General features: G+C 45.5%; 2 protein-coding genes and 1 long non-coding RNA gene across 6 annotated transcripts in view; all 3 read left to right on the top strand.

Annotated features, from left to right (window-relative positions):
• The first annotated feature begins 612 nt into the window (after nt 1-612).
• On the top strand, nt 613-5,628 carry LOC146182655 (uncharacterized). The gene is made up of 2 exons (XM_084608891.1): nt 613-1,191; nt 1,759-5,628. Exons 1-2 carry the CDS (start codon nt 1,071-1,073, stop codon nt 1,965-1,967), a joined length of 330 nt encoding a protein of 109 aa, XP_084465017.1. The 5' UTR covers nt 613-1,070; the 3' UTR covers nt 1,968-5,628.
• Nucleotides 5,629-7,770: 2,142 nt separating this feature from the next.
• The window catches only part of LOC146182652 (uncharacterized), a 49,348-nt gene continuing 30,365 nt past the window's right edge, over nt 7,771-26,753 (top strand). The window contains exon 1 of the long non-coding RNA XR_014708373.1: nt 7,771-8,204. This is a non-coding gene — a long non-coding RNA (uncharacterized LOC146182652). The remainder of the gene's footprint in view (nt 8,205-26,753) is intronic.
• On the top strand, nt 10,115-26,472 carry LOC146182654 (uncharacterized). Of its 4 annotated transcripts, none has more exons than XR_014708640.1 (3): nt 10,115-10,368; nt 11,142-11,257; nt 26,210-26,472. XR_014708640.1 is itself a non-coding variant. In XM_084608890.1 (3 exons), the coding sequence occupies exons 1-3, from the start codon at nt 10,878-10,880 to the stop codon at nt 26,323-26,325; spliced, it is 324 nt and encodes a 107-aa protein (XP_084465016.1). In that variant the 5' UTR covers nt 10,130-10,877; the 3' UTR covers nt 26,326-26,472. The 4 variants fall into 4 exon arrangements, 2 of the variants coding, with proteins under 2 accessions (XP_084465016.1, XP_084465015.1); XM_084608890.1 differs by having other exon boundaries at nt 10,130-10,969; XM_084608889.1 differs by lacking the exons at nt 10,115-10,368; nt 26,210-26,472 and adding exons at nt 13,467-16,498; nt 16,623-17,822 and having other exon boundaries at nt 11,173-11,257.

The raw sequence follows: 26,753 nt of genomic DNA, 5'->3' as shown, positions 1-26,753 counted from the left end.
GAAAAGAGTCACGTGCTTCAAACTTGTGGCGCGAAACCATCAGTTGAGGCAAGCACTTTTAGCGGTTACGTCAAAATGACGTAGCCGTGAAAATTGATTTCAACCGGAGCTATCCTTGTTGCCTGGATGACAAATACGAATGATTTTGGAGTGGAAGCAAAGTTACTGATGGTGGTTTGGAGAACACTTACGCTCGATTAACCAATGTGATGAAAATAATAGCATACTGGGAAGGAGCGGATGCTCAAATTTGATTGGCTGGAGCTATGTCACGTGAAACACGTGATACGCAGCCATATTTAGATTACGTCAAATTGACGCGTCATGACGTAACTGATGTGCCGCCATTACCGAAAATGCTGACGTTTGGCCGCCATAATTTCGCCGAGTGGCGAGGTGCCCGAATTATGCTAATGAGACTATGGCGACAGGCAAGCTGATTTATGCAGCCGTTAGCCTACCGTAGTTTCTTAGCTTGTTATTAAAAGTAAAAGGATAACTTTATATACACCTTGCATGGCTTTTAAACGCAATGGAAAGGCAAATTATGAGCGCGTATGAAATAAAGGACGCTTGAGACAATCTGTAATAAGGGCAGAAGCTTGCGGCCGCGTGACGGCGCTAACTGCTTTCTTATTTCAAACCCTTTCTTCCCATGGTAAGAAATCATTGGTCTGTGCGGTTATGATAACCCAGCAATGGCGGCGGCCATGGAGGGAGGCATGAAGGGAGGTACGCTTTCATTATAGTGAACTAGAATATATATTCTAGTTCACTATAGCTTACATGGAGGAAAGAAAGAACTTGTACGCTTATGAGTGGTCTTCGTGCCGTTCGTCGTCTGCAAGTAGTGATCGAGGATTTGCTGCAGCACAGCAATGCTGTCAAATTGTCTTGAAAGATAGCTCGTCAGTACAGTCAGATCAGTCATCTGACGAGGAGTGTAGTGTGGCGGCTTTGCAAGCTCCGAGGCGAGAATTGTCCTGCGCTCGGAATGTTGAACTGTTGAGCTACTGGTGCTTCGGGTGTGATCGCCAGTGGTGAACGCCTCTGATGTTGGATGGCACGAAATGTATTCGTTCGACCGAGCGACAAGCTCCCGGAATGTGTCGGGCTTCTCGATGGGTGTCGACCAGCAAGGCAACGCAGTCAATCTGCTGGAAATGGTGCAGCACGTCGAGCATCACAGAGGTAAGTGCAATAAGAAAACCTGTAAAGGTGACTGTTCATACAGCGTCATTCGCATTCAAGTTTTACGCAGGCGGGAAATGACTGAAGATTAAAGGAATACTCACAGGACGCATGCGGCGAATCCGATATTTTTAATCAGCACTTTGCGTTGCTTTTAGCTGCATATTTCTACGACGCATTATAATTTTCTTCAACTTCTCTACACTGCACGAACTTAAAAAAAAAAAAAAAAAAAAACTGAGTGTGCTTGTAGTTGTCAAGATTTCTTGGTTAATGGTTTCGACGACCGAGAAAGGAAAAACAAGTGAAATCGCCTGATATAAGTCGTTCCTTTAATTGCAAAAAAAGAAAGAAAAAGTTAGCCACAATACAATTTCCGCCACCAAGCCGTCTTTACCTGTTACGGAAATGGTTCACTTTGGTTTAGGTTTTGCACTGACCATTTCTTGCATTCATAGATTACACTTTACCGCAGCCTAGCTTGTAGCTTTGATGATTTTGAATGTTCCTGTGCCATGCGTGTTTGATATTTTATTTGCATATAATTTAGGCACTAAACATTTGCAGGTGATCGTGTGGACCTTGTGCAGCCGTTGCAGCACTTCCAATCCGAGTCATCATGTGGTCGAGAAGTCCTGGGGCCATATTCAACATCATTAACCTCTCTGCTAGGCTTGTATAATCTGGGAGGCCACGCCTTGTCCCTGGACGGCCACATCAGATGTGAAGTGCTATGCAGATGGACAGCTCTTTTTGAAGATCGTTACAGCTTGTAGTGTGTGCAGATCACATGACATTGGCGCCACCTGCAAATGGTAATCGCAGCAGGAACATCAACAAGTACAAGGAAGAGGACGTGCAACATTTATATTAACTCGGACAGGAACAACTTGATCACCTGCACTTGAGATTTTCACTCGCTGTCATGATTTTGATATATGCCACAAGTGATCAATGTGCACATTCTTACTGCTTCATGTTCGATAGCATACTGCTGAAAAGCCGTCCAAGTCTTAATTTTTTCTGTGGTTTTGAGATATAACCATCTCTTTGGTGTACATTTTGTTGATAGCATGTGCAAGAACCAAGTTCAGCTTTGGGGTGGCGCAGTGGTTACGGCGCTCGACTATTGTTCCCAAAGACGCGGGATCGAATCCCGGCCTCGGCGGCAGCTTTTCGATGGAGGTGAAAAGCAAGGCGCCCATGTGCTGTGCGATGTTAGTGCACATTAGTGCGATGTTAGAACCCCAGGTGGTCGAAATTTCCGGAGCCCTCCACTACGACGTCTCGCATAGTCTGAGTCGCTTTGGGACGTTAAACCCCACAAACCAAACCAAACCTTTCCTTGGTGCTATAATTTTTTGTCTACCATCTGCAGACATACTGAGTGTATTCTACAAGTGCTGTGGCCCTTGCTGAGAGCTGTCATTCTTTGTTGTATACTTTGCTTTTTTGTGTTCTGCTTAAACTCAGTGTGCATTTTATTAAGTGCTTCATGTCAATGAAACACAGGAAGGTACAAAAACGTTCTCCTTCTACCTCCAGAAGTGCCATTCTGAGTAGGACATGCGGGCAGCAACAGTTCACAATTCACTTTGGTGTTTGTGGCAAGCAGGCAGCCTGCGATGTACTACTTCAGTGAGAATATTTGACATACGTGCACCCTGGTGGATGTGTCTGCAGTCGTTTACCATAGCAGAGTCCATTTCGTTACACCTATCTTGTGTGCTACTAGGGTGAAATGTGAGGTGCCCACTGTGTTTTTCCACAAACTGCAGAGTGAAGCGAGCTGTGCTTCTTTGTATTTGGTTGCCTTTATGCTTGTTTTCTATTGCTTCCTTCATATGCTGAATGTAGATGAACAGCAATCAACTAGTTTTCCCAAGGATAATTTGTGCATCTATTTGGTGGTCATTGTCTTTCATTGTTGTATGCACGGAAAATGAGGCCCCCGCCAACTTGTCAACCCATTTTGGCAATTTTAGATTCCACTTTTGCAAAATTTGCCAGTTTCATTTTGCACTGCAATTACTGATGCTTTGTAGTGATGTTAATCAAGATCCCAGATAACCTGTTTAACCTCTGCATCATTTGTGTGGCTCGGCGATCAATGAACATTTTTGTATTCTTCAGTTTTTTCACAAAGGCAACTATTGACTTCTCTGTTTTGTAACTAGGTGATATTGATGTGCATGTGCACCCACTGGCAAAAGTTCTTGAAGGTGGCTTCGCAGGGGAAAGAATGCATTCATTTGTGTACGGGATAAATTGCTTGACATTTCATGTTTCACTATATAACTCATAGTCACAGTAATGATGCACAAGCGCAGGAGTGAAATAAAAACTTTTTGATAAGATTGTCCTTCATAAATTTTTGACTGCAGCTCTACAAAATGCTTTGCTCCTTTTGTGCATTGCTACATATCTTGTTCCATAAAATACCTCCCTCCATGATAGCGTTGTGTGTAGTCCTTCCATACCTCTATTATGAGGCTGCTATCTGGGCCATTTGCTTCTTGACACATTCTTGCTGCTGCCACATGCCCTCCGGCACTCACATATGTTAAAAGAGGGTTGGTAAAGCTCACATATTCATGCTCTAAGCCACTGGAGACTGGCTTCATCACTTGAGATGTTTATCGAATGATTGCAGCTGTGTATAACTGCTTCATTACTTTTTTTCTGTTAGTTGCTTTTGTAGCCTTCATTGTTCTTTGTGAGCTTTAAATTGAGAATTTTAAGGAAGGGGCACAAATTTTATGCCAATCACTTTCATTTCATTTATGTAGAAGCACTTTCAAGGAAACTTGTGTTTCATCATCACTTTTCAACATTTTGTACCATTGTGCTAGTACTGAGTTGTATAACTTTTTGCTCTCATAAGTGACAGCTGCGCTAGTTTCACTTACACCTATCCTATTGTCGCATGTGTTTTCTATGTTATCTAGTATCCCTATGCTTTCCTATTATATCAGCTTCAGCAATCCTCTCTGCATTTAACCCTCAGAATGTGTTGCATATTTTGCACGTCTGCTATGTGTACAGCCTAAATTGAACACCACAATATATTCTTAAGATTGCATTCAAAAGATAACTTCCTGAAGGTACAATCCTATTGAACACAGTAGACGTCATACTATCCATAAGTGAGCCATTCTTTTTCATGATGTATTGAAGAATTTGTGAACAAAGCGATTTCATTTTATCTTGACCACATTCATCTGTTGTTTCTGTGGTACAGCCTCTGCCACAGCTGCATCTATAACTCGGCTGTTGACACTGTGGTCAAATGTCTTGCGAGCCAGCAGAGCCTAATGTAGCGTAGATGTTCAGCTATTGGCTTCTTGCTTTTTTTTTTTTTGATGCAGCAACGTTAAAGCCTTTCTTCTGCACAAAACGCGACGTTGTGAGTGGAAAATCTTGGGCACATTTCAGACAGGTGACATGGCCGAGTACTCAGTGTGATGTCTCTGGCTTCACCTTTGAGATGAATGTGTGAGGTGATAAACCTTGCAGGATCTTTGGGTAATAAGACAGGCAACCCTTAGGCCATGGAAACGCATCCGTACAGCTTGGTTAGAGTGGGCTTTATAGGTATCTAGACAAGTGGTCTTCCACATAATTGGATAACTTACAGGTATATGCTACTGATATGTATCATAGAATAAATACTAGATGTTAGCAGTAGCAAAGTCGATTCACACGAATGAGAGTCTGCAGACAGGAGCCATAAAAGCTGTTGTGTCATAGCGGTAAATGCTGAGCTTGCGTGTCCCCACAATTGTTTTTAGAGCATGAAGTTTTCAAGTGCTGTGCTGGTTTGCCTGATAGCCGTCACATTGAGTGACTTGCTGAAATAATGCTTAAGGCTTGTCTTCCTGAGACAAACATTTCTCCTTTTTGGTAGACTGCATAAAGGGAACATTCTAGGTGTGGCAGGCATTTATGCACAGATAAAATCATTCTTACACACACTATAACTACCTTTGCCCTGTCCATAACAGAATCAGGGAATACTTGCTCTGTCCCAGGTGCCGACTACCATTTAAATGACGAGTTCCATAATCTTTGATACTGGTAATACTGCGGAACGCATAGCATCCCTTGACTGTAGTTGCAGCCTAGTGGTTTGAGCATTTGGGGACCAATCCTCAGTGGTGTTGGGTACTCATTGGTAAAACAGTGGGTGCTTGCTTTGCTGGTGCTGGGGTTATCTTGGGCCAAACACTTGGAGAATGGGTTTTTGACCCTATCTTGTGTTCCCTTGCTTTGTATAACTAATTTCTCTTCTTTGGTCTCCAAGGCCGTGCCACCTTTCAGATATGGCGATGAGCTGTACAACAATACTGTAATTACTTGAATGTGTGACAGCCTTTCATTTTAGGCTGTGTATTGTAGAGTGTGCAGTGCTGTAAATAAATTTTGTATTGTTTTGTATATTGTAATTTTCAGTTTTCTTATAAGCAAGGCTTCATGTCAGGTGCATGTAAAAAAAAATGCCAAAAAGTACCGAAAGCAAATGATACACCAATTGTTAGTCAACGACGAGCTGTTTAAAGCTACAGGGAATGTGTTACGTGAGTAGCAGGTCTCTTAAAGTGTGCATGTTTTGCCAAAATAAAGGACAGAAGCTATACTGCAACCTGTTGGAAGAACCATGCATACAAGACGCACTAGCTGCAAATCATACGCTCATTTAAATCACGTTTAGTTTTCCAATGATATGCAATCAGAATGTCGAAAAAGTAAATTTCATGCTTTATTCCCATATTTATGCCCGTATTCAGGTGAGGTTCATTTGAGCATGTTTTTGAGTCAGAGTGTAGAGAGTGGATGTTAGACAGTTGCGCGTTGGACATTATGCATTGCTGGAAGAGCACACAGGGGATGGCACAGCCAATACAAATCATACAGTATTATCACCTGGCATTAATGAACCTTTGCCAAAAAATCCAGAACACCACCCTGATGTGCTGCAGGCCACATTGCTGCAGGCCTTGCAATTCATGCCTCTTTTTGTCGAATATTGTTCCTGTGCATGCTTCTGTTTTTCTTTTTTGTTGCTGTTACTTTTTACTTACGGTGTCTTTAAAGTCACGCTTGCTTTCCCCTTTGGCTCCCTTGCTTCACTCAGAGACAGGTTCGGGCTTTGTGTATATAGCATGTGCACTGGTTAATGTGTGCATGAATGCTACATTCAATTGACAATTGCTTCAAGAAAATGGTTTCCGTACTGCATCTAGCTCATTGTAATTAGGCATCATATATCATATTCACTCTTCATGTCTGTTCCTTCACTTCCTGATCGTCAAATAGTATATGTGAAGGCATATCTCTAGCCGACCTCATCACCCTTCTCTCCTCTGAGGAATCATGCTGCACTGAAAGTGCCGGATGCTATTGCAAGTGCAAAACTGGTAAACAGTAGCAAAGGAACTAGGCTGTACCTGACAAATTTTGTTTCTCTTGTGACATTGTGGTGTGATGTGCACCTGCATCAGACGAGCAGTGTTGCTACTTTTATAAAATGTTTTTATGCAACATACTCAGAAACCAAGCAGAATAATACCGACAGCTTTTTTTTTTATTATTATTATTTTAACGAGGCATCTGCCACAACAGAGTGACACACTCTGCATGCGGTGAAATGTGCATACAGCGTGCTATGTCTAATTCAGGGCACATTAAATGCCATCAGCGTGAAAGCTAACCTGTTGCTGCCAGTGGGCATCTGGATACACTTTTCATTGCATTTTCATTGCTGCCAGAAAATCTTATCTGCTTATTTTTGCGGCTGCGTGAAAACGTCCCCGCCGCGATGGCTCAGTAATGATTATAGACGCTCGGCTCTCTGACCCGCAATATGTGCGTAGCCCAGCTACGACGATCGCATTTCGATGGAATTAACACGCTAAAGGTGGTCCGATGTCAGCGCATGCTAAGATCGCCAGATATATGGCCTAATCGAGCTCTCCACTATGCGTGTTTTCACTACGCCGCTCCAGTCGGGCCGATATCCGCACGCTACGCCACAAAAGCCGACACGTATACCCGGCCGTAGCAGACTTGCTAACATGATGGAAACGGTGGGCTGCCGCAGGCAGTTTCCAACGACAGTGATACCCTGAGAAGGCCAGCGTTGTCGTCGGATAGGTGCGTCTCTTCTCTAGAGGCAACTGCAGCCCGAAAATCTGTTGGGCGCTTCCAATTCTCAGTATTCGTAAACAAATTCTTTAATCCTGATACTCGCCGATTTCTCTGCGCGACTGGCGATTTCCACTGGTCGATCGGAGCTGGGCGTCCGAGCCGACCTAAAGCGCTACAGAGCGAATCAGCCTTGGTCGACCAGCGGAACATGTAGAGCGCGCGGCGGAAGTAAAGCTGAGCCGGTTTCGAAAGTTGTAGCCGACCCAGAGCCAAAATGTTTGAGCTTGATAAATAGGCAGGAGTGCGGCCCTGAACAACTTGATTTCTCATTTTTTTAACGCTGCAGACGTTTTTCAATACACGCACTTCGACATATTCACGCAAAATACGGTGACATCCAGCGTCCTCTGCCGATGTCGCTGAAATGGTCAAAAACAGCCAGAAGAATCCAGCAGCATCCGGAAGTGACCGCGTCAGCGACTAGGACTTCCGGCGAGATCCGACTTCGGTCGGCGGATCGAGCTGGAGCGTCCCGAGCTGCCCCAAACGACCAGCGGAATACGCGAAACCTATCTTGGTCGACCAGTGGAAATCGAAATCGTCGTCCCGGAGCAAGAAAACGTGCTCCGTAGCGACCAGTGGAAATCGCCATAAGTCCATAAATGAAACACGGACAGCTAGCAACATGCAGGCATCTCAAGTGAGGCATCGCTCACACTTGACGACCGGCTGTTTGTGGGGTTTGCGTCGAGTACCGCCGTTCGCTCAGCCTAGCTGCTGGTGGACGTCCGACAGCGTGTGTACTATGATGCACTGTGGTCGCAACTACCGTTACTATAATAGTACAGTACAGCCGCAATGTATACGTAAGTATCTCACTATCTCCTCAGCCTTGCCCTGCCGCGCGACGCGTGTATGCAGCGTAAACACTGTTCGCACCGACCCTTCAGCTTCTTGGCATCGCAGCGTTGGCATTTTTGTAATCGGCGCCAAGTAGCAGACGACGGCGTTATTTTTTGTAACTTTTTTCCTTGTTTTTTAAATTTCGTCATCAATTTCTGTTTATACGCGTTTTAGCGCCGCCCCAATATTTACGTCACGTGTACGTCACAACATGGCCGAAAAGGCGAATATCGAGGATCGGGCCCCAGGGGACTTTATCTGCTTTATCGGCCTGCTCTGGGGCGAGACCCGCGAGTAAATAATTAGCCAAACCCAACTCCAAGCCGTCTCTATGCCTTCCCTAGTTGAATCAAACCAAGTGCTGTTTGGTCCCTAGCCCTGGATGGATGGATGATAGTGGCTCTGCCCTTTGAATCGGGCGGCAGCTTGCGTCGCCTAGCCAAAAAATTAAAAGAAATATATTTATCTCTTCCCCATTTTTAGCTTCTAATTCGCCCGTATCTGCCCCCCTCCCTTTTTTTCCTCTCTTTATTCTCTTGACTTTTTCCACTAATCCTCTAACCTCTCTTTTGTTATCAGAACGCGTTCCTCATCCATCCGTCCATCTTCCCCAGCAAATCCCAGCGCTCTCTCCAGGGGAGCGGCTAAGGGTGCGTTCCAATTCTTAGACGTCTAGCAAGACTGCTTCGTAGACGTCTACGTAGACGTCTACAGGTTCGCGTATTGGAACGCGTCTACCTGTTTACGCCTAGCGTCACCTCGCGGCATAAAGGCTGAACTAAACAGTTTTAACAACTATTATAACGCTGTTTTGTTTAAAGATTTATGACAATACAGGTGAAAATCACGTTTTTAACGGTTCGCCGACTTTTTGCTGCAACAATATTACATGTGCAATCGCCACAACGTAGATAAACTATTAATAGGTTAACTTGTAGCAGACAGACTTCTCACGCAATGAGCCCTATCACAATTGACGGAAGAGAACGTTAGTCCGTTTTTCCTTTTTTATTACTGATGCTGAAGTGTACATGCTTCTTAGATGTCTCATTCACACAGCTGTAAGAATGAAAACATGCAAAATACTGTAAACTTGAGGCGATTACGGACGAAAGGTGATAACCGGCTACAGCAAACGAAAAACTGTGCCGTTACACCTGTTGTCTGTAGTCACTAGACGAGGTAACCAAAGACAACAACTTGTTTTAATGATGTACAGGCACAAAAAAATCAATGCGCAACAAGTCGGCATCGTCAGGCGAGTTCGTTCTTCTGAGATTAACTGAAAATCGGCGGAAGTTTGCCACGGCTACTACAGCAAGGTAGAAACACACACATGCGCCGTACAGCAGCCGTCCTGACTCCCGGCGAGGTGCGACGAGTTCGTCGATAACACCAAGACTAAAGCAGACTGAAGAAACTCGTCAAGTTAAAAAAAGAAGACCAACAGCATCCAACGCACGCTTTCCTCTTAGCGCAGTAAAAGAATCTGCAGTGCTATATCTAACGACAATAAAGACAGCTAAATTAGCCTCTAGCTAGCGCATACACTGACGTAACAACTCACGTTTGAAAGATCGTTCATATGCATACTCCGGCGTTCGCAAAGAGCACGACCACCGTACAGCTACTGCAACAACCGCACGCACGACTCGCTCAGCGCGAAACGCGCTCTGTCCGCCATGTTTAGACAGCAAAGTAGTCTGCATCGATGTTGACTTCGGCGAAGCCGTCTTCGCGAGACTGCTTCGCGAGAATTGGAACGCATCCCAAGATGGCGGCTGCTCGCGTAGCCGTCTAAGTAGACGTCTACGAGGGGGTATTGGAACGCACCCTAAAACTCGCCATGAATAATGCCAGTGTTGCCTGGATTTTTGCTGGACAGCCGCCCTGAATCCCTAGCAATCCCTAGGTCGGATTGTCCCTAGTTGGGGGCACGGCGTGCCGGCGGGCCACCGCTCATCGCCCGCCAACCGCCCTGCCTGAGGTTGCCGCCTGTGCCGCGGCGGCGGTTTGGTGCCGTGGCTTTTGTTGTAGTAAACGAGGCACGGACGGGTGCGATCGAACTGACTGGTGTGCGCGCCATGAACAACCCTGGCACATCTGCTGCGGCTTCGGTACAGAAAGGTTAGTGCCCGGTCTGTGAAAAGATTTGTTTAGTTGTAGACAAAGCATGCCAATGAAGGTGCCGCCATGTTCAAATTTTAGCTGCCCCATTTGCGTACAATGTTCGTGATTATATGCTGTCCGCTTACCGCTCTTATTTGTCACATACTGCAGGGATTTGTGCCAAGGTATGCACTTACAGCACGCGCCAATTTAGCACGGTTGAAGGCGAGCACTGCACTGTCTTATGATGCTGCTAACTGGCGCTTGATGCTTTGTCTTCTATCAACCAGATACTCACGGCACTCGTCAGTGATTAGCTGCTTAGGGCGACGAAGCTAATTTTATGCTTTTTTCGTTCTTGGCCCAGCTTCTCCATACGCTGTTCGTTTTGATCACATCCGGGTGAAATACTTGCCTATGATATCGCTCGAGCATCACTAGCTTGAAACTAGTGATACATACTATTGAGCACCAAAAGCTCGAAACTAGCACTGAACCTTTTACAGCCAAAAGCGGCAGCTATATGGATGATATTCTGCGTACCCTTGATGAAATTTTACCTAGTTTGCGTCGGGTACGACAAAAGGATAAGCTCTGTTGAGACAACAGAAATGATAACGTAAATACCGTTTAGACAACTCCATTGTAGCACGGAGACCACGTAGCGGTGCTGCAAAGTAATGAACTCGCTACTGAACTCCCCTTATGTGTGTGTGATTTTTTTTTTTTTTTCCTGTACCTTTAGTTTCTTACACTCCTTACTAGAGCCCTGCACGGGTTGGATTTTCCAGCCCCTTCCCTGGCCCACGTTTGAAGTCCTGGGCCCATGGTTCCAAGCCCATCGGCAATGATTACATGTCCCGGACCCGGCCTGCGCTTCCACGACGGCCCGTGCCAAAACTGCAAAGTAAGTCTGAGCAGACGCCTTAAAAATTGCTTAACTAGCACATAACAATAAATCAAGATGAGAGACAAACCTTGCAAAATATTCTTGGTAGAGAAGGGCACAGTTAAAGCACCGACAGAAGCAAAGGCTTGGTGAAGAATATTTTGATAAGACATTTGATGTAAAGCTATCTAGCACAATGTACATTTAAAAGGTATGGATTACGGGCATTTTAACTATGACTCCTTATAAGCAATTGGCTCTTGGTGCAAGTTCTTTGCTTAATCACCTACAAAAAGACTGCCCCTGGCAACTTTGCCCCAGGAACATGTGTGGGCAAGGGCAGAAAAAAAACGAAATTTACATATTCATTGAAGAAATCACTGCCACATTACCACATCTCTGTGGAGACGAAAAGCGGTAGTGTCTGTTCATTGTGCATGTATATGTTATTGGATACATAAAGATTCCTAACGCAATAAGCTCTTATCCTACAGCATTTACTGTAGCGTAGAGACATTCTTTTGGGGGGGGGGGGGGAGGGGGCAAAGCAGACAGTCAGAATTTTTATGAACAGATGGCTGCCTGCCAAGCAGTCAATTGAAGGTCCTTGTCCAGGGGCTGTTATGAGGCTTCAAATGTCCAGCCGTTAGCGGTAACGCAAAGGTTAGAAGCTACCCTCTTGCTCACTGATTGCTGAGAAATCCTAAGCTGATGGTGTTGAGTACTTCAGTAGGCACGTGCTCAGGGGTGTGAAACTCCCTATACCTCCCAGCGGCCACGAATTACAGACGCTAGCGCCAAACTCCCCATTATAGGATTATAGCGGGAGGGGGCGCGTAAAAAATGGACTTGACGGGGAGGCCGTATAGCGGACTGGTCCAAAAAAATGGTGCGCTGAAGGGGGTGTGGGTAGGTTGCTTCAAGCAGCGCGGGTCACGTGCGCCCGGGAAAACGCTCTGCCCGTGGATTTTCTACCGCATCATCGTTCTGCCACGGCGCGACCGCCTCGCGGCAGGAGCAGTGTGATGGAAAGAAAAACCACAAGCATAGCGCTCTCGAGGGCGCAGGCGCTCGCGAGCAAGCGTACCCGACCGCAGCAAGAAATAGCACAGAGAACAGCAGGTATCGTTTCTCTTTTTTATTAACTGCACGTGAAACAGAAAATTAAAAGATGCGACAAGGTATCCCTCAGACACACGCACTTTACATAGCTAACAGTTTACAGTAGTGTTCTGTGTTCTACGCTAACATTGTAATCTTGCACGCTTGCTTTATCACTACAAAAGAACCCAGTTTGCCGGCACTGCTTCTGTCAGCATGTGTACAGTTGATATGAAATTAAATAAATGATGCACATATTCATTCTACGCATTCCATACCATCAAAGCAATGTAGAAACATGAGCAAATACCTGCGTTCTAGTTACCTAGTTTGGTATTTGATGCAAGTAATCACATGTCACTGTGCTATACATAACCAAAATGCATGATTAAAAATTTACACTACCCTTCCTGGAAGAACAGTCTTCTTCGAAACGCACGTCTCTCCACAGTACATGAAGGTAACAAGTTCAACACGAAACACAGCGGATATCGCCGACTGTAATGGCCAGCACAATCAGCAGACGAGATGGGTCCACGGAACTGGAGGTGCACGCAGACAAGTCTCTCGTCTCACGAAGGGGCGAAGAGCCAGCAGGAATGAGATGCACAGAGTAAAAGAACCGCGACGAAAAATCGCAACTCGCTCGCATTCAAAACGAGCGGAGTCGTAACGGCTGCAGCGGTTCACGCGAGGACGAAGCAAGCCACGCAGCGCAGTCGGCGGCTGCAGTGCGAGGGGAAAATTTAGGCGCGAGGGAGAAGTCCTCCTCCCAGCTTTTTCTTTCCTCCTTTCGCCCCCGCTTGGGAGAATTAGACGGGACGGAAGTGCCGCTGACTTTCCGCGGCCTGACGTGCTTATGCAAACGGGCTGTGTCATGCATGACAGGTCACTGCACTTCATAACACCTCCATTGTAGTACAGTTCGCTATCGAGTTTTGAGCCTTTTCTTTTTAACTTTTTTCACTTGCGTCATTGAATGCAGCTCGGCATGTTCGTACTAAATTACTTGGACAAAACACAGATGGGCACTGATTAAACTCTGTTTACAAATTAGCTTTCTCTCATTCTCTGTCAACATATGTACTAGTAGTGGCTTATTCATAAACCACTGGAATGATTTTAGTGCTGGAATTCCATCATCTCCAAAAGAAGCCATACACAGCTTTACCCAGCCTGGCCTGGTTCCGCCACTGCAAGCTGCAAGCCCAGGCCTGCATGTCAAGACCGAGCCAGGTCCAGACCCATAAAAACGGCAATTTTCCAGCCCGGCCCAGGTTTTCGGGCTGCCTGAATTCATGCTCTGCTCCATATACTGTTGAAATTATTTGCCGAGAATAAATTCTCAGCAGGCAGTACTTTGGTAATCTTTGTTAGGAAGAAATTACATGCCATAATTTTTTTGCCCTGGAAACTTGGGTGATATCTGGCTTACACGACTACCTCAAAAATATCACCCAGACGTGTCCCTTGCCTGCAGTTGCTTGCTGTACAAACAGCATTGCAATTTATTTGCTGACACTATGGTGCATGTAGTGCGAAACAAAAGGAGGTCATTATTTGCTAGAAGATGATTGTGAAAGTATGAAAAATTTCAGTCACTGCTATTTTCATGGGAAAATGTCGCATGGCCTTGTATAGCCAATTAGGGTCAATTGATGAGAAATTTTTGCTCAAGATTTCTGCCAGCAGAGTAGGCACTGCTGTCATTTCTAATAGCTATTTCGTTGTTCATTCATTTGCAGCGGCACCAACATGTTCTGTTGTCTGTGTTTTGTGCACCCATATTCTGTTCGTTGCTTTAAAACATTTCTGGGTAAGTGCAGTCGAGACCGCGAGCATAGTGTTGGGCAAATTCACCAGGCGGTATGACAAAAGGAGGCAGTGTGGTGTAGAGGAATCCACTTGTGCTTGTGACAGAGACTGCAACCATGCCAGACAGGTTGCCAAGACATCGAACGAGAAGCCAGACTAGCCTATTGCTGAGCTTACCAAATGCGGAATCAAGCCAAGACTGAAGCGGCAGCTACAAATGCGGCACCGGCCGATGGCTAATGCTCTTGACTTGGTTCAAAGAGAGCTGAACCTCCACAATTTTTAATATTTCATAACAAAGGCTTTCAAGGATTTGCCTCAAGTGATTCCAGGTAGCCCTGCATGCACAAACCTTTGTCACGGATACACCTGCAAGAGACAAATAGTGGCGCGTAATTGCTCCAAGCGATGTTCTCTTTGTTTTCCTTTTTAACTTGATACCATGAAAAGCACCCTGTGTAGCAGCACCTGCTGACTTGGTCATGTTATGTGGCCTTGTGATGTCACACAACCTGACGGACAGTCATTGCAGTGCTGCGTCACCTTCCTGCCACTTGCCAGATACATGCCCATAATTTTTCATGGATGCCAGATTTTCTGCAGTATGGGACCCATCAGAATATTTTCTTGTTGCCAGAATCCAATAGTGCAGTGTTTCATGACTTTTTTGTCGCTTGTCCGGCAGCAAGAAACATTTATTGCCCAGATATTTCGATTTGAAGTTGAAGAGGTCTTTTTTCCTTCCAAGGGATTTAGACTTGGGAAAAATACCTTATGTGGTGTACTCTAGCGTCGCTGCCCTGCAGATGGCAAACTGATGTGCCAGTAAGACGCTGGGACAGCAGAAAATAGAGAAATAGAAATATTACGAGATAGTTTGGCAGACTCCTATGCTTATCATAGATATGAGACATCGGTGACACTATCAACAGCCAGCAAAAGCATTCAGCACACTTGGGATGCAATTGCACTACACAAGTAATGTAATGCGAGAGGTCTCAGCTGTTCGTGTGGCGCAATGGCTAAGACATTCAGTTAAAACTCCAAAGGACTTAGGATTAAATCCCGTTCGAGGCTGGTTTTTTTGCCTTTTTTATTTCTTTTTTTCTTAAGCACCCATGCCATTTTAAATCTTACTTTTTCCAGCCTTTCTTTTCTTTCCCAGCTCCACTCGGGTCTGTGCAGGTTTATTCTGCCCAGTAAGTTATAACTTAATCCTGTGTGCATTTCATACCAGATTTTTCAATAGAGAAGCGCTTACTGAGGCATGAACTTCATCAGAGGAAAACTGCTGCTCCGCACTTGTAAACCAAAGCATGTATATTAAAAATGAAACCATGTGGGCATGCCAAATGCATAGCTGTGACTTCAAAGAACCAAAACATACCAAAACGAAACTGACTGCCTGTGGCACTGCCAAGCGCAAATTTTTTTTTCTGCTTCCAATATTTAGCCTGTCTTTTTGCCATTTTTGAAACAAAAGTTAACAATTCAAACATGCAACAATAATACATGTTAGGCAGCCTCCGGGATCCCTTGCATGTCATTGTGCATGCATTTGCGATTTCTGTATTTCTGCAATGCCTGCATTTCTGTTCTCTTTTTTCTACCTTATAAGAGTCTTGTTTTCAGCGAAAGTGGTGTTTTTGTGATTAGGAGCCAGTATACCATCGCTGCAAGCTTACTTTTTCTTGCACCTGAAAACTTCAAACACAAATTGAGAACCTGTAATTTCTCTCTTTTTTTTTTTGCTCACTGCGTGTTCTTTGCGAATGATGAATTTGACCACTTGCTTCACGAGGGAAGGCTCGAGGACGTTGAAGCTACTTTGATTGCCCGTCACTAGGCACAGTTATAGCAGTCTCGTAGCTCACTGGGTGCATGAGGTATTTGAGGTTACTACTCCTTATCGCCATAGACACCAGCAGGCTCAGCATATGTATCTAGGCATGCGGCTTCTTGTTGGTTGACCCCTTATCATTTATACTGCGCAGTTTGTTGAATAATGGAAGCGTACAAGTTGACGCAGGAAATGAAACACCATGCAGTCCTCATCGCACTGGCCGCGCGCCACAGCGACTTGGAAATTGCCAACTTTCTGAATGTAGCAAAGTCTTTCGTTAACAAGGTGCGAACAGAACTGATGTGCTGTGACGGTGACGTGGCATCTGTGGCGAAAAGGAAAAAGCACACTCAGCGGTCAGACGTCGTCAGAACACCTGATTTTCTTCAGAGGCTGCAAGTCATCGTGAGTGACAACACAGAGAAGTCAATGCGGGCCATTGCAAAGGAGCTCGATGTCGCAGAGTCAGCTGTCAGGCTTGCTGTGCACGAGGACGTGAGGTACCATTTCTGTTTCATGAGGAGGGCGCAATTCTTTTCTGGTAAAGCTCGGAAGAATAGTCTGCTCTGGTCCAAGCGCTTGCTAGGCAAGCTGAAGAGCCTGGAATGCTTTTTTTTCTTTCAGATAAAAAGAACTTCGATCAAGACCAAAAAGCTAATTGCCATAATGAAAGATGGCTTTACGGAAGCGCTAATGAGGTGCTGACAGCATTGCACACAAAAATTCTGTCTGTGATGGTGTCAGCAGCCGTCAGCAACAAGGGTGATGTCATGCTGCCGCACTGTTTTGCAGAAGGACTCCGCGTTAATGCTGCCGAGTACGCAGAGGTGCTTGCCACCGTTGTGAAGGCCTGGACTGATACTGTTTCGAAAGGAAAACCTTGTGTCTTTCAGCAACATTCGGCTCTCGCCCACACCGCCTGCGTCACCCACGAGTGGCTGGTCAACAGCTTCCAATAACCACATCACTTCCAACTTGTGGCCTCCTAGTTGTCCAGATTTGAATCCACTCGGCATCATTGAGAGAGAAGCGGACAAAAGGCCACATAATACAAAAATCTCTGAAGGTCGCCACTGCGAACTCAATGGGCAGTACCTCTAAGAACCACCTGATCCGTGCATGCAGCCATTTCCGAAGCTGAATTGAATTGGTTATTGCTGCAAGTGGCACATTCATTGAGTAATGTGAAAATAAACAGTTTGGTGAAAATATATATATATCTGCTGGAGATATTCTCTGCCTGAAGCCAACATTGCATCCTCAAATGCCTCGCGCACCCGGTATATTGCAAGATATGTGGCTCGAAAGTTCTGGCACAAATCAAAATGCAGTACTTATTCTGTATCTAATTTTGAGCAAATTATGTGTGTGAAAAAAAAAGAAAACGAATTCATCTCAAATTTTGACCACCGAGGTCTTCTTTATACGTCTGCAGAGCTTGCAAAGCTCGTAAACACGCTGGAAAATTCGATTTTTTAAAATTATTTCATTTCAATAATTGAGATTAAGACAAGCAGCATTCATAATTTTGCTATGTTTTTGAAAAGCCCAGAGGTTCCCGAGCCTGGACATTCTGCCCATGACAAAAAAATTACTCTTCGCATAGAGAAGTTCTACGTCCAGATGAGGTTCTGTTTTTATGTGACGTCACTAAACTAAGAGCAGAGCTCTAAACCAGAGCAGATAATGCACCTGAAGGTGAGGAGATGGAAAAAATTATGTTCTAAAGACAGCCAAAGATGGTATGAAAATCTAATAAACTACATTTGGTGACACTCGCCGCATATCCGGCAGCAAAAAATCAAATAATTGCCGAGATATTGCAATAAGAAGTTGGACGTTTTTTCTTGTTCCCGCCGGTGGAATTCAAACTGTGGCCTCCAACTACGTAGTTGGAGTTGAGTGACGCACGCTATGACGTAAGCGGAGACTCCGTGATAGCTAGCGAGCCGGCGCATCCCTTAAGGGCCAACTTGGCAACAGCGTACTCGCAATGACGGCCTCAGCCGAAATAAATAAAACGATGAAGAGAGTAATTTACCAAGCGATGGGCTCATAAAGGAAGAAAAAAAAAAACAGAGCGCTTGTAATGCACAATACTTTACATGTTTCTCAAGCTTTTGCGCTCCTTCTTGCACTGTGTATAAACAAACCGAGCCCTCGGTCATCGCAACGCTTCCTGACATGTTTACATACAAATAAGATTTAGTTACCAGCAAAATAGTGTCCTCGCTGCTGCGCTTGTCAGTTTTGAAGCTTCGTCGCACTTTCTTCCTTCAAGGTTTGTGCTACAGCTCCGTGTTCAGCGAAAATTACGTCCACGGTAGCAGAACATGACCGAAGTGCCGGCGCCACTACATTTGCCAGCGCTGTGAAATTCCACATGTTAAAATGGATCCAGTGCACAATATAGTGCGCATAGGCATCCAGAACATTAGTTGCAAGACGTGAGAGCAGGCAGCATGCGCCGATGATCAAGAAGTTGTAATTTTTAGACCGGCAGCAGAAACACTTTATTGTAAATGGGGCCATGACATAAAAACTAGAAATATTTCGAAGGTTCTTGTGGCGCGGCGTAGCGAACCGTTAGCGCCGAATGTTACGGAGCAAGCAGTGCCGAGTTCGAGTCTTACCGCTTCTGCCGGTTTTTTTTTTTTTTTTTAACCTTTTGTAATGTATTTCTGGTGCTTCGTTATTTTTAGTTTTTACATTTTACCCGAGGCCCTTTTTTTCGCCGGGCGACGAGCGCAATATATCGACGCTCTCCTTGGTATGAGCAGCAAGTATGCCCCTTTTGTTTATGACGCCTGCAAATAGCACGTTGAAGGTCTTGTTGACGCAGTATATGTTGGTCAGATGTGCCATGATTTAGTGAACAATTGAATGATAATGCATTTTTCCTTCGCTGCTTAGCATACGTATGCTTTTCGTGGCGTACGTAGCTGCAGTCAAGCGGTCAGGTCGCAGTCGAAGCGGCAACGGCGGCGATTTGTTGGCGCAGAAGTGTGAACGAAGGAGTGTGTCGGCGGTAGCGGATTTCGCTCGCTCGTGCCTCCGAATGCTCAAATGGGAACCATCAAGGCGCATCTGCTGCTCCAAGCTCGTAATTGAGGCGCTGCAGGTTCAAACAAACTATCCGAGTGCGCACGAAATGCCTGAGCCGAAACATAACCAAAACTGAAGTGGGCGCCTGTGGCGCCTCCAAGTATATTTTTGTATTTGCCTTGCAACGTTTACGTTGTCTTTTCGCCGTCGCTTACGTATGATAAAAGCGTGTTATCATGTTTGAGAAAAAACGTACTACCGCATTCAAACATGCAACGTAATTCGCATTTGTCAGCCTCCGGGATCCCTAGCGCGTCACGTGATTTGTTGTTGCGAGCCTCGGCCGTTTGGCTGTGGTGGCGATACCTGTATTTCTGTTATTCTTCTTTACTACCTTATAACAGCTCTGTTTTCAGTAAGAGTGGTCTTTTTGTAATCAGGAACTGGCATTCTGTCGATGCAAACCCACTTCCTTTCTCTCTTTAGTGTCCCTTCAATGACTCTGCCCGCATCTTGTGTATTTTCAAATTTGGCAGCTTAATTCATTCACGTGCTCGTAGTTCAGTGTATTTCAGTGACATTTTCATATAATTCTGTAGTGTTTCTTATGTTGGTACCATATGCTTGAACTATATTCACTTAAAGGGCATGACAGCTAAAATTTGAGCATAAACTGATTATTGCATTTCACTCCGTTCACGTTAATTATAAATCCTCGCAATTTGAGATTTCAGTGCAGTAGATAGTTTAAAATGAATTTTTATTATTAATAGCGAAAGCAGCTTTATGGTTTGGCAACCTTGGGCGCTGACGTCACACGATATCATCCCCATGTTTTCTGCTATTCATAGTGACTGCGGCACTCTTGCATGCATGCCGTGGATTGTGGTCACTGAGAGCCTTTTTCTTTCTTCAGCAAAAATATTTCATTCGCATATTATTTTTACTTTGGCAAGCCTTCACTATAGTGTGCAACCTTAGCGATCCTTGGACTTGTTTTGGGCTTCGTCTAGAGATTGTCGAGAAAGCCAAAATAGATGTGCTCATGCTGTATTATTTAAGCATACAATCTGAAGCACATTATTTTTACGTTTTGAGAGTTAGTTTGTTAGCAACAAGCGCTCCCATATACAAAAAGGCACATGTCCAACGTTTCCTTCCTGGTCTTAAATCGGCAACCAATCAGCAACACAGTTGATATGAATCGAAGTTCGGTTTACATCCGGCTTCTGTTTTGGTGAGCAGTCAAGGTCGACAAGTCTCGTTCTGAACGACAGTCAGTCCGCAGTAAAACATCTTCAGAACACAGCGGGCCTGTTTGTAAGCAGCACAATTTCTGCTGCCAAGAAGGGTAGAAAGGCCTTTATGACTTATTGGAGATTTAATTCACCACATGCTCTGAAGTTTCTTCAAAAAGTCGATATTTCTGCTATAAAACATTAACATTTCTGCTCCATAGCTGTTTCAGAACGTCTGTCCTGCTTTGTGCTCCATTTAGCTGCTCCAAAAAGCATATTTGCTTGCTCCAAGAGCTGCTCTAAACACCTATTTTGACCACGCACACATGGTACTGCTTTTCACGAGCCCCTGTCCAAAAGTGCTGAAAGAAGACAATAATGATGCTATTTTGGGGCCTACTTCATGCAACTTCAGCACTCAGACTTCGACTACCTTGAAGGAAAGTCATCTTTGCCGCTTAGAGTGTTCAAACGTGGACTAGCCTCCCTTGCACTTTATCATGGCGTTCGCACCCTGACCGCCCACTTACTTGTCCCTGTGGGCCTTCTCGATGAAATCCTACAGGCCCCTCATGATGAGCCCACAGCTGGGTGTCTTAACTTTATTTTACTCTCAGTCGCATTCAGGTTAAATAACATGGGCCCATATTGGTCTCGTCTATCTGCTAATGTCACGCACTATGTCAGGAGTTGCTGCGACTGCTAACGACACCGAACACTGCTAACAAGACTGTAGGATATACAACCAAACCAATCACTTGCGAGGCCATTCCAACAGATCGGCATGGACTTACTAGGTCATTTCCCGACATTGAAATCTAGCAACAAGTGGATAATAGTAGCAACTGACTACCTGACTCGCACCGCCGAAGCAAAGGGCCAAAGGCTTCTCCAGACTAATTATCGTTGTAGAAAGCGAGAAGCACATCATAATATCCGTCGTGTAAAAAACCCACTTCTCGTTGTCCGTGGCATTGTCCTCCTTGCATGCATTAGCAGTCAGTCGGCCTGAAAGTTAAGCCGATGTAACTAGTTTCTCGCTTTAATGTCAGCACAGTAGCCCGCCGCGCTGTTGCTGCCGCCTAGAAGCGGAGAAGCAGGTCAACTCCATTCCACCTTGTGTATGGCAGGGAGCCCGAAAATTCCGAGAGCACTGTGGAATCTACACTGCAGAAGTGCGAAAGGCTGAGCGTTGCTGGTGCACACGGTGCATCACGTTTGCTCTCATTATCATTATCAACTAAATGCACCGTTATCATTGCTAATGCCGTCATTGTCATTATCACTACTTGCAGCGTCATTGTCAGCGCTACTATCGTCGCATGTGAGACAACCTCTGTAGTGATGTCGGCACCTCGGCAATGGGAGATTCTCCTCCACCGGGCGGGCCCCGATGCGCCCACTTGAAGCCCATATACAACAGCAGTGTTTCTCCGGAGACAGAGCACCGGGACGGTAGGAATGCATCGCTCGCCGGTTTCGCATGTGTCTGCAAAGAGCGGAACTTCTCGGAAGAAACCGCCAGACTAAACATTGCTAACGGCGGGCAATGCCCCCGCGGGGAGAGGCGATGATCTCGGCTGTCTGCCGCGTGAAAGTAAAGCGTACGCGAGTGACACTGCTCGTAAAACAGAGAGAGGGAGCGCTGCACGTCGGGGGGCTACGCTCTGGCAGGGAGGCAACTCGAGTTAGAACGGAGCCGCGTCTGTGAGCAGTCGCGTGGTTTGAAGCTCCCGCGGTCGCCCGAGGGCTCCACGTATTTTACGGGCAGTCGTGCGCGCCTGGCCCGATTTTTAACGGCTTGCGAGCCGTGAGTGTACCGTGCGCGGTACTACTAGTACGTTGCGGCGTACTGCGTAACAGTTAGTCTTTTGTGTGTGTGTTGTATTATGTCCAAGGCAACCAAATACACGCCTGTTGTGCTATCTTGAACGGCACCGTCTGCTGAGTACCTTCTTGGAAGCCGCTCTCATCCATGAGCGGACACCCAAGCACAGAAGAGAACATTACTACCGCCAAGCTTGCCTTGCAGCGCCGGCTGAGCACTTTGCCATAGATGGTCCAGCGAGGCATACAAGTACATCGTACTCAAGTGCTCCAACACCAGATGGATGCTTTGAACGCGAAGGTTGGCAGAGAAATACGGAATTCCACAAGCCGGCCTGTTGGAGATATTCCAGCTTGCGTGGAGAGAGCAGATCCATAACCAGGTTTGAGAAGCAGGAATGAAGAGATGGCACAGCGAAGCACGGGCAATGTCATCCCTGTCGGTGGACTCCAGCACAAAACACACGATTGATAATGAGAACATCTATGACAACACACGAGACAGCGGACGGCAGCGGGTTACTCTGCGAGGCACGGAGTGGTTTTCTGCGCACAAGTGCTCCAAGTGCGACGCAGCCGATAAAACCATACAGCATGTTGTGATCGAGTGCCCGAAACTGTGGCCCTCCCCCCCTTCAACTGCGACATCAGCACTGATGGAGACTCCTTCGACAGCACTTGGTCTGCAGTCGATGTCACCACCCAAAGAGCACACCCTGGGTAGGGCAGTAGAGGTGACAAAGCACCGCCTTGACTGGTGGCGTAAACAAGAAGATTGTTGAAGGACTGACCCCTTCTTTTCCTTCTTTTTTCTGGACTTTTGACCAATGCACAGCAGTTGGTATAGTTTTTGTTCTTTCTCTACTCCTTTATTTATTGGCCTAATGAAGAACTCTGTGATCCCTCACTACAAAGGAGAGTGGCCGCATCAGCATCATGCAGACAAGGAGAATTATGATGTGTGTTTTAACTCATCCTCACGATAGACAAGGGCCCGCCGGGGTGGCGCAGTGGTTACGGCGCTCGACTACTGTTCCCAAGAATGCGGGATCGTAACCGGGCTTCGGCGGCCGCTTTTCGATGGAGACGAAAGCAAGGCGCCTGTGTTCTATGCGATGTCAGTGCACGTTAAAGACCCCCGGTGGTCGAAATTTCCGGAGTCCTCCACTATGGCACCTATCATAGCCTGAGTCGGTTTGGGATGTTAAACCCCGCAAACCAAACCAAACCAAATCACTGTAGACAAGATTTATGTGCAGTTCACGATCCCGGGCGTGGCACAGTTGGTTAAAGCTTAGGCTGGCTATGCGAGGGATGCAGGTTCGATTCCCGGTGGATGCAGGATTTTTATCTTTCCGATGACATTAGTTTCGGTTTCAGGTGATGTCATTTGATTGAAAGCTATATTGTGACCGAACGAACGCAGACAGTATGAGCCATTAAAGTGCAGCTGCATCACTTTTTGAGAATTCTGCGACATTAAAGAATTTGACTCTCCATAAGCTGTCGCTAATGCTTGCAAAGTGTTTGTGTGCTATCTTTAAAACTGATGAAGTAATCAACAATTACAATTCGAGCTTCTCCTCACAGCACTGAAGGACTGCGTAGAAGCTTGATGATATCATGGACGGTAATATTTTTTCTTTTCGTTACCTTCGCCCACATCGTGCGGTGCCTTTTTTTAATGCCATCAAACAATGTTTCTGGGCCTTCAATTTTGGTAGCCTTGTTTTTACTTCTTCCAACCAAGCCATTCTATGCGGGAAACATACCGGTGCCGTCAAAGATGTCATCATGTGCACCCCACGCGTCGCTGTGTGGTGAGGAGAAGCTTGATAGCTGAAGCGGTTTAAATTGCTATTTGCGCCATTGTTTGAAATGCTAGCACGAAGATATCTTGCATGCTTAACCTGGAACCTGTAATCATTTGATTGCTTGAAACTCATCAAAATCTACAACTACAAAATCTAGCAGCTTCCCTTTAAAGGCTTTCGCCTTAATACAGCGCTCGATGTCATGCTGATGCCACATGTAACAGAAAAGGACAGCCTCAGTGTCACTGCCTACCTTCAGCGTGCAGAAGCAGCCCGACGACTCGCCCAGCTGCGCATAAAAAGCCAGCAAGGCACCAATGCCTAATGTAACCTACAATGACAATGAAGATTACAAGCCAGCAGACCGACTCTAGGTTTGGATGCTGAATCACCATCGTGGATTTAATGAAAACCATAAATTTTATGCTGCTGTTTCCGCAAATCAAGTTCACTCATCTAGATGAAATGGGCTATGGAATTGTCCCCAGATGCTGCTGACAGCACCCCAGGGGTGATACATGTCCAGAAATTGTATGTTGTGTGCCTAAAGCCCTATTATAACTGATGGGCACTGTGTTTATATTTTGCTTATTTTTGCCTACCTTTCTATTCAATGTAGAGCATTGGGCCGATGCTTCTTTGAGGGGGAAGTCATACCGCAAAGCTTTGTTTTTTGTTTTTCACGCTTTATGCCACCTGGACGCAGCTTTTACTCTTTTTTGTTGTACAATGATGATGCACAGAGATTTACCTCGAATAATTGCCACAACACAACACTGCTTCTACATTGTTCTTGATCATTGTACTTGGCAGGTTTACCTCTGTTTCCTTGTTGCCTTTAAACTCAGCACTGGGCATTCTGTTGTTCGATGACCGGTGCCTTTGTCGTGATTGGCACCTTGCTGCAACGAAATAAACTCTGAAAGTGAATCCAGTGTGCAGATAATGCTGTCAAGTACTGAGTTCTTTTTGGCTGATGGTAAATGATGGAATAAGAACACATGGTTGCAAAGAGCATATGTAGGCTCTTGAAGAAGTTACCTGTGCTCCTTCTGCCATTAGCTTGTTAATCGGTGTGATGAACCACTAGTTTAAGAAACACTATCACCAACCAAATTATTTATTAAAACCCAACGTTTCGCGACCAACTCGGTCCCTTCCTCAGGGGCGACTAAAGTTTGAGGCCTGCAGTAGTAGGCAGCGGCCTATGCATAGCCGATCTGAAGAAGAATGGCTATACACGCGCCTTTATTCCAATGTGCTTCCCGCCGTCGAGCTAGCAGGACAAGAGGGTCGGTCAGCACGGAAACGACGAAGCGCCCTCGCATTGTGCTCCCATACGTGGCGGGCACCAGTGAGGCGCTTGCACGCATCCTGCGCAAACACGTCTGTGTGTCGCACAAACCTACCTCAACAGTCTGCCGTTTTCTGCCGCAACCAAAAGACCATATTCCCAGAGAAAAATAACCAGGCGTTACTTATAAAATCTCGTGCTCTGCCTCGTATATCGGCGAAACAAAAAATCTGTCAGCGCATATTGCAGCACAAAAACGACGCCCAGCAATTGAACTCGAAAAGCAACCCCCCTCGCCGAGCACTGCGAATGCGCCGACCACAAAATCGCCTTTGACGAGGTGAACATACTTGATGTGGAGACCAATCCTTTCAAAAGACGTCACGTCTTTTTTCGGTTCATCCGGCTGACAGCTGCAGCAGTGAACAAGAATCCGGGGACGCTACCCTGGCTCTGCTACACAATTGGACATCGCCACGTGTGCCTGCTACTGCGGGCCTCGAACTTTAGTCGCCCCTGAGGAAGGGACTGAGTTGGACCCGAAACGTCGGGTTCTAATAAAAAATTTGGTTGGTGATGGTGTTTCTTAAACTTTTGTTTCAAGTACCCAACCAGGCGGAGTTACACCAAAGATGTTCTCGTTCAAGTCAATGAACCAATAGGAAAAGCTTTAGGCCTTTCCAGTGACAGGCATCGTAAAGAACCAATGAGTGCGTAGGACAAGTCTATTTGCCATGTTTGAGCCCTGTCAGAGCCTCTATGAAGGCACACAAAGGACCACTTGATAAGAAGTTATCTAGCTCATTTTGGATATGTTGACATTCATCCAGCAGTAGTTATGGCTGATGGCTGAAATCTGCTTCCAAAAATTGATGTCAACATGCGCAGTTTACTAGTGCAATCCGCTGGTGTTGGCAATACCTGGAGTTCTGTTTCTTGCTGTCTTTTTTTGAGACTCACTTTTGACAACTTGGAAAATCTTTCTTTTTGCAGAGTTCAAAGCCTGGAAGGACCATATGGAAATCTGTGAAGTGGCTCATTTTGTTAGCGGCAGGAATGGCTCATCTGCATACCATGCAGGGTTTTGCAAATGCACATCTGTTTGTTAGCAGACTTTGAAAAATATGAGGGCTAAGGAACCTGTTCCACATCATGTTCAAAATAGGCTGTGCTTATATGCCTAAGCTGCTTCTGACATTGCCATGGTGCTTTTGATTTTGTATACAAATGCTATCTGAATAAAAGGTGCCTACATATTTTGTATGTTTAATGACATTGTTAATGATGGTCCCCAAGATACACAGCATTTAATTGATGCTAATTATATGAAGTTAGCTGCACGTTAACCCTGTAACCACCAAATTAACTCTCGAAAAACATACTAACATCGCCAGGTTTAGTTGTAATGTTTTTCATACCATTCTAATTCTAAAAAGTTTCCTTCATTAGTAAAGCATGCTGTCACTTCGCCATCTTTTCTTTTTTTCTTTTTTTTTTTTACCACTTTATGCACATCGCAAACGGGGTCAGAGTAACT

Source organism: Amblyomma maculatum, chromosome 7 (genome assembly GCF_055883805.1).
Source record: "Amblyomma maculatum isolate TAMU_Amacu chromosome 7, ASM5588380v1, whole genome shotgun sequence".
NCBI classification, from domain to species: domain Eukaryota; kingdom Metazoa; phylum Arthropoda; class Arachnida; order Ixodida; family Ixodidae; genus Amblyomma; species Amblyomma maculatum.
Note: the sequence above shows the minus strand (reverse complement) of the source record. Positions and strands in the feature narration are given on the sequence as shown.

Excerpts from the sequence above, each read along its gene's own strand:
- LOC146182655 (XM_084608891.1), top strand. The coding sequence starts at position 1,071 with ATGTATTCGTTCGACCGAGCGACAAGCTCCCGGAATGTGTCGGGCTTC. Across the intron at positions 1,192-1,758 it reads GCACGTCGAGCATCACAGAG|GTGATCGTGTGGACCTTGTG; the intron begins GTAAGTGCAATA and ends AAACATTTGCAG.
- LOC146182654 (XM_084608889.1), top strand. The coding sequence starts at position 16,161 with ATGGAAGCGTACAAGTTGACGCAGGAAATGAAACACCATGCAGTCCTC.